A 21,224-nucleotide genomic window follows, 5' to 3' on the forward strand; every position below is an offset into this window, starting at 1 on the left:
TTCCGCACTCTATCTACTCTCAAGATTCAATTGCCTAAAAGCCCTGCCACAGCACTTCTACACTTAAACTTGCATGCCCTTCCCAAACACCAACAGATCTTTTGTGTATACGTCCTAACATCAGTCAAAACTTGTATTGCTAGATGCTGGAAGAAAGCTTCTCCTCCTTGCTGGTCCGATATCCTTAGGAATATGGCCTACCTGCACGCTATGGAAAGGGACATATTCTACAGTCTGGACAAAAGTGACTTGTTTGAGATGGCCTGGGCTGACTGGACGGAAACACATGACATCACATGGCTCCCCCAGGTTAGGGTATAGGAACACATGTATCATCTGCTTCAGACAAACCCTGATAGGTGTCTTCCCCTCCCCCGTCTCCCTCCCCACACATATTGCTGAATCCCCCCCTTCCTTCCCCCCCCCCCTCCCACTCTCTTTTGATAATTTCTCAGAAATGTACTGACTTCTGTCTCTGATACTTCAATGATTAAGATGTATCCTATCTATTCATTATTTCCTCTTCGATTGTTTGTATTCTACTCTAGCATTTTATGATATGGTTTGTATTATAATGTGCAGGGGACCTGCGAGTCCCCAGTCAGTGTTATACTTGTTAAAACAAATAAAAATCTTTTGAAATAAAAAAAATAAATAAAAATATGCTACAATGTTAACTATCCCTTTAACTATCATGAATGAAAGTGCCCCTGTTTTTAATAGTATTTTTTAAAAACAGGGCATTGATTCATGAAAATGTACCTTCACTTTAATTTAAGTGATCATCATAGTAATAATGAAAACTTGGCAGTAAACGCTAGCCTTATTTTATTGTGCTGTTAATGTTAGGGCTCACGATCCATGTTTGTCTGAACTAATAAAAACTTAAGAATCAATATAAATAGGAGAATGTAAAAATTATATTTTGTGAAATTCTATATAGGATTACTGTTAGCATAACTATTTCATGTTTGTTTGTTTTTTTAAAAATTTTTTGCCAGTCAGGGAGTTTGGGCAGGGTAAAATCACTGATCAAAACCAAAAAAAAAAAAATAGACTCTGCGCTTAGCTTGTTTTAAAAAACTAATCTCCTTGGGGGGTGGGGCTAACCATCAAGAGTGGACAGACGTGCACTTCATGAGCTCCAGCTTTTAATATTGATTTTATGGGTCAATTGATAGCTTTTTATACTGCTGATAAGTCCTGTTGAAGACCCCAATGAGATTTACTCCTTATCAATCTGATTGACCAAGATTGGGAACTAAAGCACGGAACCTACCCCTGATCTAAGCCTTGTAAGAAGGCTGTGAGATTGCAGACTACGACACAGGAAAATGGCGGCTGCGGTTAGCTGGGAGAAGAAAGTTCTGAGTTCCCTAGAGGCTGCCCTCAAACAAACGGAATTGCAGCTTCTCAGAGTTTTAGCAGAGATGACCCCCTTACGACAGCCAACTCCATGTACTATATGGAGAAAAGATGTACAGAGCACTGCTGAGGATACGCTAGCTGCACATACTGCAATATGTGACACTACAACAGAAGAACTTTACAGAAGAGCACCTGTGGATGGCAGAACCTAGATCGCTGGTAGCGAGTCACCAGACTTCTTGTCTATATCATACCCCCCGGTAACTTTGAGCCGCATAACTACAGCAGTAGCGTTTGGGAGAAGCTGTCTGTTCTAGGGGAAGACCGGAGATGGCTAGCTCCATTCAACCAAGAGGGAGACCTATGCGGGCCCCAGTGTTCTCGCGATGATAAGGTGGCTTTTTACCCGATTACATACCCTGAGAATATCCTGTGTCCATTAACACTTTGAGTCCTAATGACGGCTCTGAGCCGTCACAGAGTTTCCCACTCTGGTGCTAATGACGGCTCAGAGCCGTCACTAGCACTCTCCTACCTTGAGGGAGATCTGGGGGCTCCCACCCCGGTGATCGTGCCTCCAGAGTGACAGGCATCGCCGGGGCTTCCCGTTTTGCGTGGTGACGTTAAAAATCTTAGCACCCAGGTGGGAAAGTGCTTAGCACATAAAGGTTTAAGCATGAAGCTGCCTTCCGTTGACATCTTGCTTGGGACAAAGGTATTGTCATGGGATTCCCAGTCTCTGAACTATTTCAATCCGGAGCAGCCACACAAGCCATTCTCGTGCCATAATTACCACACTCAGAAAATAAGGGTGGGATAGACCTATTTCTGTCTTCTCCTTCAATTGGACTGATATACTCCCTTTGCACACAGATTTTGCAGGAAAATCTGCCAAGTTATCTTTTGGGACTGATCATATTTACTGTTAAGTTTTTCACTGTTGGTTAATATAACTTGTTTAGTATATTTATAAATGTTGTCCCTAGGGTATGTTTTTGACAGGTTGACATTGCCACCTGGAGTTTAATGCTGCAACGATCTCTCAAATATTACTTATGAGTTCCCTCAGCGTATGCATGCTTTTTCTTTAATATGTTTGAGAAATATTCTGCCTATGGCTCATAACTAGTATAAAGGTCCACCTATTGGTGCTACTATGTCATGTTACCATTTCTGGTGACTTAAAATATTTAAATTGCAACAAGTTAAACAACTAGTTAAATTCATATACAAAAACTCTCCCACGCCCACGTAGCTTTAAGATAATTGTATAGGTTACATGTGGTGAAGCGGTTATATAATATTTTCCTAACCTGATGCTCAGAGTTCATTAGGAGCTCCTTACATGTCACTGCAGGTAATATGTGTGTACTAATTTGGGTGTTTTCAGGGGGCTACTATATTTATGCCGAGATTCCTACAAGCAATTGTTGTCTTGCTGTGCAGTCAGCGGCCGAGATGGCGCAGTCTAGATCATAACTATAATGTTAAAGAGGAATCCCTATAATGTTTCCATCTCTACTATCCCTAACAGCCATCTTTACATATTGATCGTTACCAGTACTCTTATGACCCTTATGTAAGTAATTTGGGACTCCAGATGAGACTATAATCTCTGTATGGGACAATTAATAGATGACTCTCTCTCCATATAAATATATAGGTTTCTAGTTTCATAAGGCACTATCTAGAATGCTATTGATCATGTGAGATTAATATGGTGTATCATGTTGGCTTTTATTTGTTCTGTGTTTATATTTGTTTGTATCCATTACGAACTTTGTCATGCTTTGTCTAACTGTGTATAGCACTTGCTGTTTGATCTTTTTTATTAATGTAGACCCATAGAATACTTGATTCTCTTTATTATGGTCCTACAAGCCACAAGTATCTCCCTATTACTTAGCTAAGTTAATGGTTTGGTCTTCAGTGACTCTTTATAGCGAATAAAAGAAAGGTATCTCCCCTCACCCTTTCCAACTCTGTGAGATAGAGTGGGTCATATCCAATACCCCTTTTCCGTCTCCGTCCATTGGTGACGGCAATCCCTGAGGGGAGATACAACATATATCTTTTTTCCATATTGGTTTAGTGGTGACATAATCCCAGAGGAGCGATACATTTACCTGAGTACATTATATGGTCAAAACTTGATGCATGGACCTTACATCTCCTCACAATGTTTTCCTACCATATGGCTCTACCCTGTAGCCGATAAGTTAGTGGACCCCACAAGACGCCAATAGTTTCATTGTTTGGTTTTTTTAGTCTATAATATTGGCCCTTGGGGGATAAGCCCCCATACCCCATGATATTGCCTTTTACCTATGTCCCATAGGGACGCAATTGGACCCTCTTCAGTTGTTACCAAGTCTAAGCCCCTGCATCCTTATAGGCTCCACTCCCCAACCCCTTACCCTCTCACTTCTTTTCCTGAACTGAGGGGTAATTTTTTCCCTTTGTGAACATTTAAACTGAGCCAATTCGCTTAACATTGCCCATAACTCCCTACCCCACTTCTCTACACCTCTGAGCTTACTTCGTAAGCAGTGGAAAATGTACCCTATAGAAATTCATCATGGTTTTTCATGTATGTCAGTATGTTTTATTGTCCACTGTTTGTACAATTTACTGATGTTTTATTTTGTGTATCTGAATGTACTATGATGAATCCTTTGCAATCTTACTAAGGGACATAGTGGACACGCTCCTATTGGATATCCTATTGAATCCTGTTAATAATGTGGCTTACCATTAGTGTTTGCTAAATGTTGTGATACAGCAAAAAGTATCTGTGGAACTATTCTTAATGACTTGACAACATGTATACTTACTGTATCTGATGTATATGTCTTTATTTGTTGACAGCCTGTATACATTCCTGTTCAATGATTATTTGGGGACTTCTGCACAAAATCCTTCAATAAAACAATTTTGGGAAAAAAATAATTATCTCCTTAATTGTACGTGTCCCCTTAATACAAATGTAAGCCACTTGTATACCAAAATGAAGATGGCGCTATACAGCAGTTGTAACAGAAAGAGAGAGATTTTTATCATCCAACATTTTATTATTAAAGGTTAAAGGGATATAAAACCCAAATTTTGTTCTTTCATGATTCGGGTAGAGCATGCAAGTTTAAAGGGATACTGAACCAATTTTTTTTTTTCATGATTCAGATAGAGCATGCAATTTTAAGCAACTTTCTAATTTATTCCTATTATCAATTTTTCTCCGTTCTCTTGATATCTTTATTTGAAAAAGTAGGAATGTAAGCTTACGATCCAGCCCATTTTTAGTTCAGCACCCTGGATAGGGCTTGCTTGATTGCTGGCTGCATTTACCCACCAATCAGCAAGTGCTTCCCAGTTGCTAAACCAAAGCTGGGCCGGCTCGTAAGCTTACATTCCTGCTTTTTACAAATAAAGATAGCAAGAGAACGAAGAAAATTGGATAATAGGAGTAAATTAGAAAGTTGCTTAAAATTGCATGCTCTATCTGAATCATGAAAGAAAAATGTGGGGGTTCAGTGTCCCTTTAAGTAACTTTCTAATTTACTCCTATTATCATTTTTTCTTAAAGTGACAGTCTACAATAGAATGTGTATTGTTTTAAAAGAAAGATAATCCCTTTATTACCCTTTCCACAGTTTTGCATAACTAAGCACAGTTTTGCTGTTTGCTTGTTCTGTTTTTTTTTTGTTTTTTTTTCTTCCATAGAACAAAATCTTTATTAAAATGTCATCCTGTCTGCATTCAGAGTTGTCTTGTTGTAAGCCCTTTCCCACAAGCAGTGACACTGTGTTTAGAATGATGTTACTTATTTTCCCTGCAGCTTGCTGATTTTTTTTTTTAAACATTTTGTTAGGGCTTCCCCTAGTTTCCTCTGTCAGCTGAATGACTGAGACATGAGAATGGGTGGGTGAACTGTCTGTCACATTGGCTCCACCCACAGGCTGCTTGTGTGAAGTTTTAATGACCACAATGAACAAACTATCCCTCTGACAGTGTAGAATCAGGTACTTCAATTTTCTTTTAGTTGTATATCCCTTGAAATAGGTTAGATCATCCAGGTTGTTCAAAGTTTGTCTTCAAGGGAATCTCAGATAAAATATCTAATATACATTTGGGACAGTTAGCTGTCTTGTATGTAATAAAAAAGGCACACGTGTTCAGAGCAGTTCATACTTTCATGTTTTCATCTTTGGTGACATCTAGTGGCAGCAAATAAAATAATAGCTCCTATGTTACCAACACTTAAACACAGCACACTTAGTGGCTATATAATACTTAGTTATGGCTGTGACCAGCTCTTTTTATAAATGTTGGTCTTTTTATATAAACTTTTTTTTTTTTTTTTAAACATAGCCCTTCCCAGGTCTAATTGAGAGCAGCTTTTAACTCCTTGATTGCCCTAAACAAGAAATAATAACAATGCCATAGTTAAAATTGCATACATCACATTCTAAAGTAAACACCAAGATCTTAAAGGGACATTAAACACTGTGATTGTGATTTAAGATATTTAAATATGCATACATTAATGATGTATTTATTCCCCTCTTCCTGTACTTTTAACTCTGAAAATTGTTGACTCTCCAGTTCCCTTGAACTTCTATAATTGAGCCGCCATGTTGTAACTTAATTATCCTAAATTTAAAAGCCTGTTCTTTTCTCAGATCCCTTGTGACAATTATAAATAAGTTGAAAAAGTAACATGAAACCCATTTTTTTTCTTTCATGATTCATATAAAGCATATGATTTTACAAGTTTCCGATTTTACTTCTGTTATTAAATTTGATTCATTCTCTTGGCATTCTTTGTTGAAGTAGCATCAACACTCTACTGGGAGCTAGCTGAACACATCGGGGGGAGCCAATGACCAGAGGCATATATGTGCTGCCACAAATCAGCAGCTAGCACCTACTAGGCATTGCTTTCCATAAGCCTACCTAGGTATGCTTTTTTTTATCAAAGGATAACAAGAGAAGAAACCATATTAGATATTCTCTGTTTGAATCATTAAAGAAAAAAATTGGGTTCTTATAAAGACCTTTCACGCTGCTATTGTTTACACACGTCAGTAACTCTTTATTATCTGTTGCTAATTGTCCTCCGCAGAAGAGATTAAAATGGTGGAAATCCTAGAATTTTACTTTTATGTCTCCAATATTTAAAAAAATGTACTTGTACATAATTTTCTCAGACTAATCTTTGCTTTTATTTAGCATTTAATGTCCCTTTAATGTCTAGTTATGTTAGACACCTCAATAAACTCCTTTTGCACTCTTATCAGTTGTTATAGCCGTCTGGTTTTCTTTTTAGATGGTACCATGGACACCTGTCTGGTCGAGAAGCTGAGAAACTTCTCATGGAAAAAGGGAAACCTGGCAGCTTTTTGGTACGAGAGAGCCAAAGCAAGCCGGGAGACTTTGTGCTGTCTGTTCTAACAAGCGAGGAGAAGCTGGAGAACGGAGAACGGAAATCGCGCGTCACCCACGTGATGATCCGGTACCAGGTAACATTCCAGACCTGATGGATTTAAGATATGGACACCTTCACATGGCTGTTCTGACTTTCTCCATCTCTCTAATATCAGCCAGATGGAAAATACGACGTTGGAGGAGGGGAGAGGTTTGATACACTGAGCGATTTACTAGAGCACTACAAGAAGAACCCAATGGTAGAGAAGTCTGGCGCTGTGGTGCACCTTAAACAGGTAATGATGGTTCTTAAATAAATAGTAAATACCTTGTACTTATTTTGGAGGATCAAAGTTAGTACAAAATGCAAATAACTGATGCTTTTAAAACAGGCATTTTTTCAGCAACATTTGCATGGTTTCACTGATGCACAAGCACTCCAGTGATATACCTCTTGGAAAGCTTCTTAAGTATGTTTATCTTAGTTTTCTTGCTGTGTACAGTCACAGGTCAGGGGGCTGAACTGATCTGTGTAATTGCTATGTAGCATGTAGCTTGGTTAGTTAGTATACTTGTATACTGTATATAATCCAACCGGTCATGGGGGTAGTTGAAAAAGTATGGTTTGCACCAGTAAGTAACAGGACAACCATGTAAAATAATTAATGTAGGTCTTTGTTTGAGCATAATTTTCCATTGTGATACACACACTATACTATATTTCTTATATATAATTTTATATCTGTCTCATTATATTCCAAATACTGCTTTGTTGGACAACAAAAGTCAAAATCAAATGTGTCTAAACCAAAAACTTGGGAAACTTCTCCTTTATATTATTATTTTAAGTCCATAGGTTTGATCTGTTAGATCAGGATTCTTCAACCCACGAGTCTTGTGTGTGTGTGTTATTAGTATGTGTTATGAGTGTGTGTGTTATCCAACACCAGTATTGGAAACAGCAGCACAAGGCCCCTTAACCTGCGCCAGTGAAGACAGGGACTCCGCCAAGTCCCCCAATCACAAAGGCTCCACACAGACGTCCACAGCGCTGGTATACAAATGCTTTACTTTATTATATTACACAGACATCCTATAACATAGCAACGTTTCGAGTATCAACCTTATTCATGCTATATACATATATATTAAACTTCACACTTTTAAAAAGCCAAGAATTTGCGCCCACCACAAAAATGCGGATCTGCTACCACCTTCCATGTTTGGGCTGTATGAGCTGTAACTCTATGATCAAAGGAAATCACTTCTACCACCCAAGAAGAGGGAAAAAATACCAAATTAGGGATTTTTATACATGCAAGTCCACTTACGTAGTATAGCTAATAAAATGTTCTGGTTCCCTGATCTATGTGGGTGAGACCACCCGCAAGGTCAGGGACAGAATGTCACAGCACCGATCCAACATCAGATGGAACAATTTAGAAGCCCCAGTGTCAAATCATTTCTTAAAATGTGGACACCAGGTAAGCCAACTCAGGTGGCAAATAGATGAGGTGGTCTCACAAAGGAATGGTAGCAATAGAGAAAAGCTGTTGAAGCAAAAAGAAATGTTCTGGATACAGGAATTGGATAGCATGACCCCTAAAGGTTTAAATAGAGATTTTGACTGGACAGTGTTTCTTTAGTAATAGTAATTTTGTTAGGTAACAACCTAATATAGAAAAGGTAATCTAGAGTTAATCTGGTAATGCATCTGAGTTAATTATTAAAAATGTGTAAATTTATATATTTGTAGAATAAGATTTTGAGACTCTGTAGGTAAACAAACATTGTTTTTAATGAGTAATAATGATTTTTGACCGGAAGGTGGCAGCAGATCCGCATTTTTGCGGTTGGCGCGAATTCTTGGCTTTTTAAAAGTGTGAAGTTCAATATATATGTATATAGCATGAATAAGGGTGATACCCGAAACATCGCTATGTTATATGATGTCTGTGTAAGATAATAAAGTAAAGCATTTGTATACCAGCGCTGTGGACGTTTGTGTGTGTGTGTGTGTGTTATGAGTGTGTGTGTTGTTGCATTTTACAACCCTTTCAAATTTGACTACAATCAGGAAAAAAAGTACTCAATCATTTTAGTCACTTTCCTCAAAATTGCAGCTACAGTATCTTGTATATTACTTCAGAAATTTTCAGACCAAGCATAAAAATAAGGTAGTTAAAGAGTATGTGGTATCATGGCACTGGGTCTTGGGAGATTAAAATTTGAAGAACCCTGTGTTAGATAATTGAGTGTTTAATGTAATATTTTAAACTGATTTCTCAAGAACTGAACACAATCGTGCTTTTAAATGCAGCCATTCAATGCCACAAGAATCAATGCAGCCAACATTGAAACACGTGTCCGGGAGCTGAACAAAATGGCGGATAACACTGAGAAGGCCAAGCAAGGATTCTGGGAAGAATTTGAGGTATGTGTATATTATAATAGTAATACTAATAACAAGAATACTATGATATTTTCCACTATAAACTATCAAAATCTAGTAGCAAAAAATGCAGCTTTGCAGGCAGTTATTAAATAAACATATTTATTGACTTTTTTCCCCCCCGTTTGTTCCAACCTCTTAGGGATCAAACCTAGTTTCCAATGACTGAACACATAAGTACTATTACCTTATTCAAATAATGTGATTTCTGGCCAGGGTGTATTTGATTTAAAGGGACAGTCAACCATAGAATTGTTATTGTTTTAAAAGATAGATAATCCCTTAATTACTCATTCCCCAGTTTTGCATAACCAACACAGTTATATTAATATTCTTTTTACCTCTGTGATTACCTTGTATCTAAGAACCTTCTTCCAGCCCCCTGATCACATGACTGTGACTGTTTATTATCTATTGTCTTAAATTTAGCATTGTTTTGTGCTAAATCTTAAATAACCTCCTGTGCCTGAACACAGTGTTATCTATATGGCCCACGTGTACTTTCTGTCTCTTTGTGTTGAAAAGAGATTTAAAAAGCATGTGATAAGAGGCAGCCCTCAAAGGCTTAGAAATTAGCATATGAGCCTACCTATGTTTAGTTTAAACTAAGAATACCAAGAGAAAAAAGCTAATTTGATGATAAAAGTAAATTGGAAAGTTGATTAAAATTAAAAGTCCTATCTGAATAATGAAAGTTTAATTTATACTTGACTGTCCCTTTAAAGCAAATTAACTAAAATCACAATTTAAATCACTAGTCAGTAAGACTTGACTTAAATCATGGTTTTCTATATAAAGGCTCATTCTTGCTGAATAATGTAATCTTAATATTTAAACTCAGATGAAAGTTTAATTTCTCCAACATAGGTGTGTCCGGTCCACGGCGTCATCCTTACTTGTGGGATATTCTCCTCCCCAACAGGAAATGGCAAAGAGCCCAGCAAAGCTGGTCACATGATCCCTCCTAGGCTCCGCCTTCCCCAGTCATTCTCTTTGCCGTTGCACAGGCAACATCTCCACGGAGATGGCTAAGAGTTTTTTGGTGTTTAAATGTAGTTTTTATTCTTCAATCTGTTCATAGTTCCCAAAAAAGAGGGAACATTCAGGCTAATTTTGGATCTCAAGATCCTAAACAAATTTCTCAGGGTTCCATCGTTCAAAATGGAAACCATTCGGACAATTCTTCCTACCATCCAGGAAGGTCAATTCATGACCACGGTGGATTTAAAGGATGCGTATCTACATATTCCTATCCACAAGGAACATCATCGGTTCCTAAGATTCGCCTTTCTGGACAGGCATTACCAGTTTGTGGCACTTCCATTCGGATTAGCCACTGCTCCAAGAATTTTCACAAAGGTACTAGGGTCCCTTCTAGCGGTGCTAAGGCCAAGGGGCATTGCAGTAGTACCTTACTTGGACGACATTCTAATTCAAGCGTCGTCTCTGCCACAAGCAAAGGCTCATACGGACATTGTCCTAGCCTTTCTCAGATCTCACGGGTGGAAAGTGAACGTAGAAAAAAGTTTTCTATTCCCGTCAACAAGAGTTCCCTTCTTGGGAACAATAATAGACTCCTTAGAAATGAAGATTTTTCTGACAGAGGCCAGAAAATCAAAACTTCTAAGCTCTTGTCAAGTACTTCATTCTGTTCTTCTTCCTTCCATAGCGCAGTGCATGGAAGTAATAGGTTTGATGGTTGCGGCAATGGACATAGTTCCTTTTGCGCGGATTCATCTAAGACCATTACAACTGTGCATGCTCAGACAGTGGAATGGGGATTATACAGACTTGTACCCGACGATCCAAGTAGATCAGAGGACCAGAGATTCACTCCGTTGGTGGCTGACCCTGGACAACCTGTCTCAAGGGATGAGCTTCCGCAGACCAGAGTGGGTCATTGTCACGACCGACGCCAGCCTGGTGGGCTGGGGCGCGGTCTGGAACTCCCTGAAAGCTCAGGGTCTATGGTCTCGGGAAGAATCTCTTCTCCCGATAAACATTCTGGAACTGAGAGCGATATTCAATGCTCTCAAGGCTTGGCCTCAACTAGCAAAGGCCAAATTCATAAGGTTTCAATCAGACAACATGACGACGGTTGCATATATCAACCATCAGGGGGGAACAAGGAGTTCCCTGGCGATGGAAGAAGTGACCAAAGTAATTCAATGGGCGGAGATTCACTCCTGCCACTTGTCTGCAATCCACATCCCAGGAGTGGAAAATTGGGAAGCGGATTTTCTGAGTCGTCAGACATTTCATCCGGGGGAGTGGGAACTCCATCCGGAAATCTTTGCCCACATAACTCAATTATGGGGCATTCCAGACATGGATCTGATGGCGTCTCTTCAGAACTTCAAGGTTCCTTGCTATGGGTCCAGATCCAGGGATCCCAAGGCGACTCTAGTAGATGCACTAGTAGCACCTTGGACCTTCAACCTAGCCTATGTATTCCCACCGTTTCCTCTCATTCCCAGGCTGGTAGCCAGGATCAATCAGGAGAGGGCTTCGGTGATCTTGATAGCTCCTGCGTGGCCACGCAGAACTTGGTATGCAGACCTGGTGAATATGTCATTGGCTCCACCATGGAAGCTACCTTTGAGACGGGACCTTCTTGTTCAAGGTCCGTTCGAACATCCGAATCTGGCCTCACTCCAACTGACTGCTTGGAGATTGAACGCTTGATTTTATCAAAGCGTGGGTTCTCAGATTCTGTCATTGATACTCTTATTCAGGCTAGAAAGCCTGTAACTAGAAAAATTTACCATAAAGTATGGAAGAAATATATCTGTTGGTGCGAATCGAAAGGATTCCCATGGAACAGGGTAAAAATTCCTAAAATTCTATCCTTTCTACAAGAGGGTTTGGAGAAAGGATTATCTGCAAGTTCTTTGAAGGGACAGATTTCTGCTTTATCTGTTTTACTTCACAAAAAGCTGGCGGCTGTGCCAGATGTTCAAGCTTTTGTTCAGGCTCTGGTTAGAATCAAGCCTGTTTACAAACCTTTGACTCCTCCTTGGAGTCTCAATTTAGTTCTTTCAGTTCTTCAAGGGGTTCCGTTTGAACCCTTACATTCCGTAGATATTAAGTTATTATCTTGGAAAGTTTTGTTTTTGGTTGCAATTTCTTCTGCTAGAAGAGTTTCAGAGTTATCTGCTCTGCAGTGTTCTCCTCCTTATCTGGTGTTCCATGCAGATAAGGTGGTTTTGCGTACTAAGCCTGGTTTTCTTCCGAAAGTTGTTTCTAACAAAAATATTAACCAGGAGATAGTTGTGCCTTCTTTGTGTTCGAATCCAGTTTCAAAGAAGGAACGTTTGTTGCACAATTTGGATGTAGTTCGTGCTCTAAAATTCTATTTAGAGGCTACAAAGGATTTCAGACAAACATCTTCCTTGTTTGTTGTTTATTCTGGTAAAAGGAGAGGTCAAAAAGCAACTTCTACCTCTCTCTCTTTTTGGCTTAAAAGCATCATCCGATTGGCTTATGAGACTGCCGGACGGCAGCTTCCTGAAAGAATCACAGCTCACTCCACTAGGGCTGTGGCTTCCACATGGGCCTTCAAGAACGAGGCTTCTGTTGATCAGATATGTAAGGCAGCGACTTGGTCTTCACTGCACACTTTTACAAAATTTTACAAATTTGATACTTTTGCTTCTTCTGAGGCTATTTTTGGGAGAAAGGTTTTGCAAGCCGTGGTGCCTTCCATCTAGGTGACCTGATTTGCTCCCTCCCATCATCCGTGTCCTAAAGCTTTGGTATTGGTTCCCACAAGTAAGGATGACGCCGTGGACCGGACACACCTATGTTGGAGAAAACAGAATTTATGCTTACCTGATAAATTACTTTCTCCAACGGTGTGTCCGGTCCACGGCCCGCCCTGGTTTTTTAATCAGGTCTGATGAATTATTTTCTCTAACTACAGTCACCACGGTATCATATGATTTCTCCTATGCATATTCCTCCTTTACGTCGGTCGAATTACTGGGGAAGGCGGAGCCTAGGAGGGATCATGTGACCAGCTTTGCTGGGCTCTTTGCCATTTCCTGTTGGGGAGGAGAATATCCCACAAGTAAGGATGACGCCGTGGACCGGACACACCGTTGGAGAAAGTAATTTATCAGGTAAGCATAAATTCTGTTTTTTAGAATAACTTTCTAGGTTAGTTTTACAGTTTTATCAGAAAATTGCTGATTTGGTTATATATCATATGAAATTCATAGATAATTCTGAAATTATTTGAGGTGAATGATGCGCGTTAATAGGTTAAAGGGACATGAAACCCAAACATTTTCTTTCATGATTCAGATAGAGAATACAATTTTAAACAACTTTACAAATTACTTCTATTATTTAATTTGCTTCCTTCTCTTGTTATCCTTTACTGAAAGGTTTATCTAGACAAGCTCAGGAGCAGCAGAGAACCTAGGCCCTAGCTGTTGATTGGTCGCTGTATATATATATTGATTGTGATTGGCTCACCAATGTGTTCAGTTAGAAACCAGTAGTGCATAGCTGCTCCTTCAACAAATGATACCAAGAGAATGAAACAGATTAGATTAGACCACTTTTCTGCTGTACATTATTGGAAGGAAAAAAATAGTCATTGTCTAAATAATAATTGAAATAGTTTTTAAAAAACAATAACATAGGTTTCACTTTCATTTTTACCGCTTGCTCCTCCTTCCTCGCACCTAGCTCCTTGTGCACATCTATTCTACTCCAAACAATTCATTGAACGTCTTGAAACTTAGCACTTAAAGGACAATACAGTAGAGTTGCATAATTGACACACATAAAAAAGACAATGTAATAGCACTTATCTGAATTTTAAATGAGCAGTAGATTTTTTTTTCTGACAATTGTCAAAATTTACTTAAATTAGCCAGCCATCTGTATCATGTGACAGCTATTAGCCAATCATAGAATCATATAGGTATACACTGTGAACTCTGGCACATGCTCAGTAAGAGCTGTTGCCTCAATGTGTGCATATAAAAAGATTGTGGTAAGTACAATCTTACAATAAAAGTAAGATCCAGCACTCAAGTGCACAGCAGGAGTTACTACATATCACTCTAATACTATTTTATGGATAGATGAAGGCTTTCATTTCAGCATTTGAAGGAAATAAATTGAAATTAAAACTGCATACTGAATCATAAAAGTTTAATTTTGAATTTAGTGCCTTTTAAGAGGTTATGGTTTGATTATGTGTACAAAGATTGGCAGATGAACAGTGGCATTATTAATGTACAGTTTATTTAAAAATGTTCTCCCCTTCAATTTGTTCCCAATGATCCCCTTTACCTGCTGGAGTGTACTAAACTGTTTACAAGTATTTCCATTACCCTTATATTGGCATTTTAAATAGTTTATTTAGCCTGTGGTATCCCCACCCATCCTGAAAGTTGTTGGCTTCAAGGCCAAGCTGTGTTAACACAGCCAGTAGAAGAAATTACACTCCCAGTGGGTTATAGCAGAGATAAGGTAATAAAATGTTAGTTTTCCATTGTTCTCTCCAAGTATTGGTGATCGATTTACGGACAGATATAAGATAAAGAAGCATCTATATGTACACAATGTGATAAAGTAATGAGATCTGATTATACCTACAAGCTCAACCCATTTTATTAGGTTGTGGCTTCAAAACACAAAATCAGCTAATTCATATACACAAATAAACCTTAAAAAGCAAATCTCATACATTTTATGCTATGCAGCTGGTAAAAAAAGTAACTGGAAACACATTAAGCAAAAAACTATTTCTCTTGTTAAGTGTGTTCAGTCCACGGGTCATCCATTACTTATGGGATATATTCTCCTTCCCAACAGGAAGTTGCAAGAGGATCACCCAAGCAGAGCTGCTATATAGCTCCTCCCCTCACATGTCATATCCAGTCATTCTCTTGCAACCCTCAACAAAGAAGGAGGTCGCGAGAGGAGCTGGAGTTTTTACTTATCTATTCTTCAATCAAAAGTTTGTTATTTTAAATGGCACCGGAGTGTGCTGTTTTTCTATTTCAGGCAGTATTTGGAAGAAGAAACTGCCTGCGTTTTTTTTCTATGATCTTAGCAGGCGTAACTAAGATCCACTGGCTGTTCTCGACATTCTGAGGAGTGGGGTAACTTCAGAAACTGGGAATAGCATGCGGGGTCCTCCGCAAATGAGGTATGTGCAGTACTTTATTTTCTGGGAATGGAATTGACTTAGAAAATACTGCTGTTACCGTATGATGTAAGTACAGCCTTAAATGCAGTAGTGGCAACTGGTATCAGGCTGATAAATGTATGCGCAGTCAAGTTATTTTCTAGGGACTAGAATTTGACTGGGAAAATACTGTTAAAACTGAAATAATACTTAAGCCTTATCTGCAGTGGTAGCGACTGGTAGCAGGCTTAGTGATAACTTTGCATGACATTGGAAAATGTTGCTTTTTAATAAAACGTTTACTGGCATGTTATTCGTTTTTGTGAGGTACTTTGGTGATAAATCTCTTTGGGCATGATTTTTTTCCACATGGCTAACATATTTTTCTGCATGGAAACCGTTATATCAGGGCTCCCACTGTTGTGATAGGAGTGGGAGGGACCTAGTTTTAGCGCCTTGTTGCGCAGTTAAAATTCTAGCACAGTCTTCCTGCTTCTTCCTCCTTGATCCAGGACGTCTCTAGAGAGCTCAGGGGTCTGCAAAATTCATTTGTGAGGGAGGTAATCAGTCACAGCAGATCTGTGACAGTGTGCTTGACTGTGATTAAAAGCGTTAAATCTTGATATCCGTTTTATCCGTTTTGGGTATTGAGGGGTTAATCATCCTTTTGCTAATGGGTGCAATCCTCTGCTAATAATACACTTCTTGTTAAGAATTGTTTAATTATATCTGTATTTTTTGAAGCGCTGCAGCGTTTTTTATATTGCTTGTAAACTTATTGAAAGTGATTTCCAAGCTTGCTAGTTTCATTGCTAAGTCTGTTTAAACATGTCTGATTCAGAGGAAACTGTTTGTTCATCATGTTCAAAAGCCAATGTGGAGCCCAATAGAACGATGTGTACCAATTGTATTGATATTGCTTTGAATAAAAGTCAATCCGTACCGATAAAGAAACTATCACCAGACAACGAGGGGGAAGTTATGCCGTCTAACTCTCCTCACGTGTCAGTACCTGCGTCTCCCGCTCGGGAGATGCGTAGGATTGAGACGCCAAGTACATCTAGGCCCTTACAAATCACTTTACATGATATGGCTAATGTTATGAAAGAAGTATTATATAATATGCCCGAATTAAGGGGCAAACGCGATAGCTCTGGGTTAAGGACAGAGCGCGCTGATGACACGAGAGCCATGTCTGATACTGCGTCACAATTTGCAGAACATGAGGACGGTGAGCTTCATTCTGTCGGTGACGGTTCTGATCCGGGGAGACCGGATTCAGAAATTTCAAATTTTAAATTTAAGCTTGAGAACCTCCGTGTGTTACTAGGGGAGGTATTAGCGGCTCTGAATGATTGCGACACGGTGGCAATTCCAGAGAAATTGTGTAGGTTGGATATATACTATGCGGTACCGGTGTGTACTGACGTCTTTCCTATACCAAAAAGACTTACAGAAATTATTAGTAAGGAGTGTGTGCCTTTTTCCCCTCCCCCGATATTTAGAAAAATGTTCCCTATAGACGCCACCACACGAGACTTATGGCAGACGGTCCCTAAGGTGGAGGGAGCAGTTTCTACGTTAGCCAAGCGTACCACTATCCTGGTGGAGGATAGCTGTGCTTTCTCAGATCCAATGGATAAAAAATTAGAGGGTTATCTTAAGAAAATGTTTGTTCAACAGGGTTTTATATTGCAGCCTCTTGCATGCATTGCGCCTGTCACGGCTGCAGCGGCATTCTGGTTTGATTCTCTGGAAGAGGCGATTCGCACAGAGCCATTGGATGAGGCTTTGAGCAAAGTTAGAACCCTTAAGCAAGCTAATGCGTTTGTTTCAGATGCCGTAGTACATCTAACCAAACTTACGGCTAAAAATTCCGCATTCGCCATACAGGTGCGCAGAGCGCTCTGGCTTAAATCCTGGTCAGCGGATGTAACTTCCAAGTCTAAGCTACTTAACATTCCTTTCAAAGGGCAGACCTTATTCGGGCCCGGCTTGAAGGAAATTATTGCTGACATTACGGGAGGTAAGGGCCACGCCCTTCCTCAGGACAGGGCCAAACCAAAGGCCAAACAGTCTAATTTTTGTGCCTTTCGTAACTTCAAGGCAGGAGCAGCATCGACTTCCTCCGCTCCAAAACAGGAAGGAACTACTGCTCGTTACAGACAGGGTGGGAAAGGCAACCAGTCATGGAACAAGGGCAAGCAGGCCAGAAAGCCTACTCCCGCCCCTAAGACAGCATGAAGACAGGGCCCCCTATCGGAGATGGATTTAGTGGGGGGCAGACTTTCTCTCTTCGCCCAGGCTTGGGCAAGAGATGTGCAGGATCCCTGGACGTTAAAGATTATATCTCAGGGATACCTTCTGGATTTCAAAACCTCTCCTCCACAAGGGAGGTTCCATCTTTCGAGGTTATCAACAAACCTAGTAAAGAGAGAGGCATTTCTACAATGTGTACAAGACCTCTTAATCATGGGAGTGATCCACTCAGTTCCGCGATCGGAACAGGGACAAGGATTTTACTCAAATCTATTTGTGGTTCCCAAAAAAGAGGGAACCTTCAGACCAATCTTGGACTTAAAGATCTTAAACAAATTCCTAAGGGTACCATCGTTCAAGATGGAAACCATTCGAACCATCCTACCCATGATCCAAGAGGGTCAATATATGACCACAGTAGACTTAAAGGATGCTTACCTTCATATACCGATTCACAAAGATCATTATTGGTACCTAAGGTTTGCCTTTCTAGACAGGCATTACCAGTTTGTGGCTCTCCCCTTCGGGTTAGCCACGGCCCCGAGAATTTTTACTAAGGTTCTGGGCTCACTTCTGGCGGTACTAAGACCACGAGGCATAGCGGTGGCTCCGTACCTAGACGACATTCTGATACAAGCGTCAAGTTTTCAGAATGCAAAGTCTCATACAGAGATAGTTCTAGCATTTCTGAGGTCGCATGGGTGGAAAGTGAACGTGGAAAAGAGTTCTCTGTTACCACTCACAAGGGTTCCTTTTCTAGGGACTCTTATAGATTCTGTAGAGATGAAGATTTACCTGACGGAGTCCAGGTTATCAAAGATTCTCAATGCTTGCCGTGTCCTTCATTCCGTTCCAAGCCCATCAGTAGCTCAGTGCATGGAGGTAATTGGCTTAATGGTCGCGGCAATGGACATAGTGCCATTTGCGCGCCTGCATCTCAGACCGCTGCAACTATGCATGCTCAGTCAATGGAACGGGGATTACTCAGATCTGTCCCCTTTGCTAAATATGGACCAGGAGACCAGAGATTCTCTTCTCTGGTGGTTGTCACCGGTTCATCTGTCCAAAGGAATGACCTTTCGCAGACCAGATTGGACGATTGTAACAACGGATGCCAGCCTTCTAGGCTGGGGAGCTGTCTGGAATTCCCTGAAGGCTCAGGGATCGTGGACTCAGGAGGAGAAACTCCTTCCAATAAACATTCTAGAATTAAGAGCAATATTCAATGCTCTTCTAGCTTGGCCTCAGTTAGCAAAACTGAGGTTCATCAGATTTCAGTCGGACAATATCACGACTGTGGCTTACATCAATCATCAAGGGGGAACCAGGAGTTCCCTAGCGATGTTGGAAGTCTCGAAGATAATTCGCTGGGCAGAGTCTCACTCTTGCCACCTGTCAGCGATTTACATCCCGGGCGTAGAGAACTGGGAGGCGGATTTCCTAAGTCGCCAGACTTTTCATCCGGGAGAGTGGGAACTTCACCCGGAGGTATTTGCTCAACTGATTCGTCGTTGGGGCAAACCGGATCTGGATCTCATGGCATCTCGCCAGAACACGAAGCTTCCTTGTTACGGATCCAGGTCCAGGGACCCGGGAGCGGTGCTGGTAGATGCATTAGCAGCCCCTTGGGTTTTCAACATAGCTTATGTGTTTCCACCATTTCCGTTGCTACCTCGACTGATTGCCAGGATCAAACAGGAGAGGGCATCGGTAATTCTGATAGCGCCTGCGTGGCCACGCAGGACCTGGTATGCAGACCTAGTGGACATGTCGTCCTGTCCACCATGGTCTCTTCCTCTGAGGCAGGACCTTCTAATTCAGGGTCCTTTCAACCATCCAAACCTAATTTCTCTGAGGCTGACTGCCTGGAAATTGAACGCTTGATTCTATCAAAGCGTGGGTTTTCGGATTCGGTTATTGATACATTAATACAGGCTCGGAAACCTGTGACCAGAAAAATTTACCATAAGATATGGCGTAAATATTTATATTGGTGCGAATCCAAGAGTTACTCATGGAGTAAGGTTAGGATTCCTAGGATATTGGCTTTTCTACAAGAGGGTTTAGAAAAGGGTTTATCCGCTAGTTCGCTAAAGGGACAGATTTCAGCTCTGTCTATTCTTTTACACAAACGTCTGGCAGAGAATCCAGACGTCCAGGCCTTTTGTCAGGCTTTGGCTAGAATTAAGCCTGTGTTTAAAGCTGTTGCTCCTCCGTGGAGCTTAAACTTGGTTCTTAAAGTTCTTCAGGGTGTTCCGTTTGAACCCCTTCATTCCATTGATATTAAGCTTTTATCTTGGAAAGTTTTGTTTTTGATGGCTATTTCCTCGGCTTGAAGAGTCTCTGAGTTATCTGCCTTACATTGTGATTCTCCTTATCTGATCTTTCATTCAGACAAGGTAGTACTGCGTACTAAACCTGGGTTTTTGCCTAAGGTTTTTTCTAACAGGAATATCAATCAAGAGATTGTTGTTCCATCATTATGTCCTAATCCTTCTTCAAAGAAGGAACGTCTTTTGCATAATCTAGACGTGGTCCGTGCTCTGAAGTTCTACTTACAGGCAACTAAAGATTTTAGACAAACTTCTTCTCTGTTTGTCGTTTACTCTGGACAGAGGAGAGGTCAAAAGGCTTCGGCTACCTCTCTCTTTTTGGCTTCGTAGCATAATACGTTTAGCCTATGAGACTGCTGGACAGCAGCCTCCTGAAAGAATTACAGCTCATTCCACTAGAGCTGTGGCTTCCACCTGGGCCTTTAAGAATGAGGCCTCTGTTGAACAGATTTGCAAGGCTGCAACTTGGTCTTCACTTCATACTTTTTCCAAATTTTACAAATTTGACACTTTCGCTTCTTCGGAGGCTGGTTTTGGGAGAAAGGTTCTACAGGCAGTGGTTCCTTCTGTTTAATGTTCCTGCCTTGTCCCTCCCATCATCCGTGTACTTAGCTTTGGTATGGGTATCCCATAAGTAATGGATGACCCGTGGACTGAACACACTTAACAAGAGAAAACATAATTTATGATTACCTGATAAATTTATTTCTCTTGCAGTGTGTTCAGTCCACGCCCTCCCTTGTCTTTTTAAGGCATGTTCTAAATTTTAAAATTATAACTCCAGTCACCACTGCACCTTATAGTTTCTCCTTTCTCGTCTTGTTTCGGTCGAATGACTGGATATGACATGTGAGGGGAGGAGCTATATTGCAGCTCTGCTTGGGTGATCCTCTTGCAACTTCCTGTTGGGAAGGAGAATATATCACATAAGTAATGGATGACCCGTGGACTGAACACACTACAAGAGAAATAAATTTATCAGGTAAGCATAAATTATGTTTTTATAGTATACTGTCTCTTTAACGGGACATGATACCCAAATGTTGAAGCACTTGAAAGTGATGCAGCATAGCTGTAAAAAGCCGACTAAAATATATCACCTGAACATCTTTGTAAAAAAAGAAGATATTTACCTCAAAATTTCCTAAGTATTCACACCCCACTGTAAAGAGACTTTAAGCATCAGGATAATAGTCCCAGGCCTTGCAAGGGAGTGTGGATCTGTCATGTGCAGACACAG

General features: G+C 40.4%; 1 protein-coding gene across 1 annotated transcript in view; it reads left to right on the forward strand.

Annotated features, from left to right (window-relative positions):
• The window catches only part of LOC128638486 (tyrosine-protein phosphatase non-receptor type 11-like), a 372,663-nt gene that overhangs the window by 268,507 nt on the left and 82,932 nt on the right, over positions 1-21,224 (forward strand). The window contains 3 exon segments of the mRNA XM_053690465.1: positions 6,695-6,887; positions 6,969-7,088; positions 9,113-9,226. Coding sequence (XP_053546440.1) covers positions 6,695-6,887; positions 6,969-7,088; positions 9,113-9,226 — 427 coding nt within the window.

The sequence above is a fragment of the Bombina bombina genome, chromosome 8 (genome assembly GCF_027579735.1).
Source record: "Bombina bombina isolate aBomBom1 chromosome 8, aBomBom1.pri, whole genome shotgun sequence".
In the NCBI taxonomy this organism is placed as follows: Eukaryota; Metazoa; Chordata; class Amphibia; order Anura; family Bombinatoridae; genus Bombina; species Bombina bombina.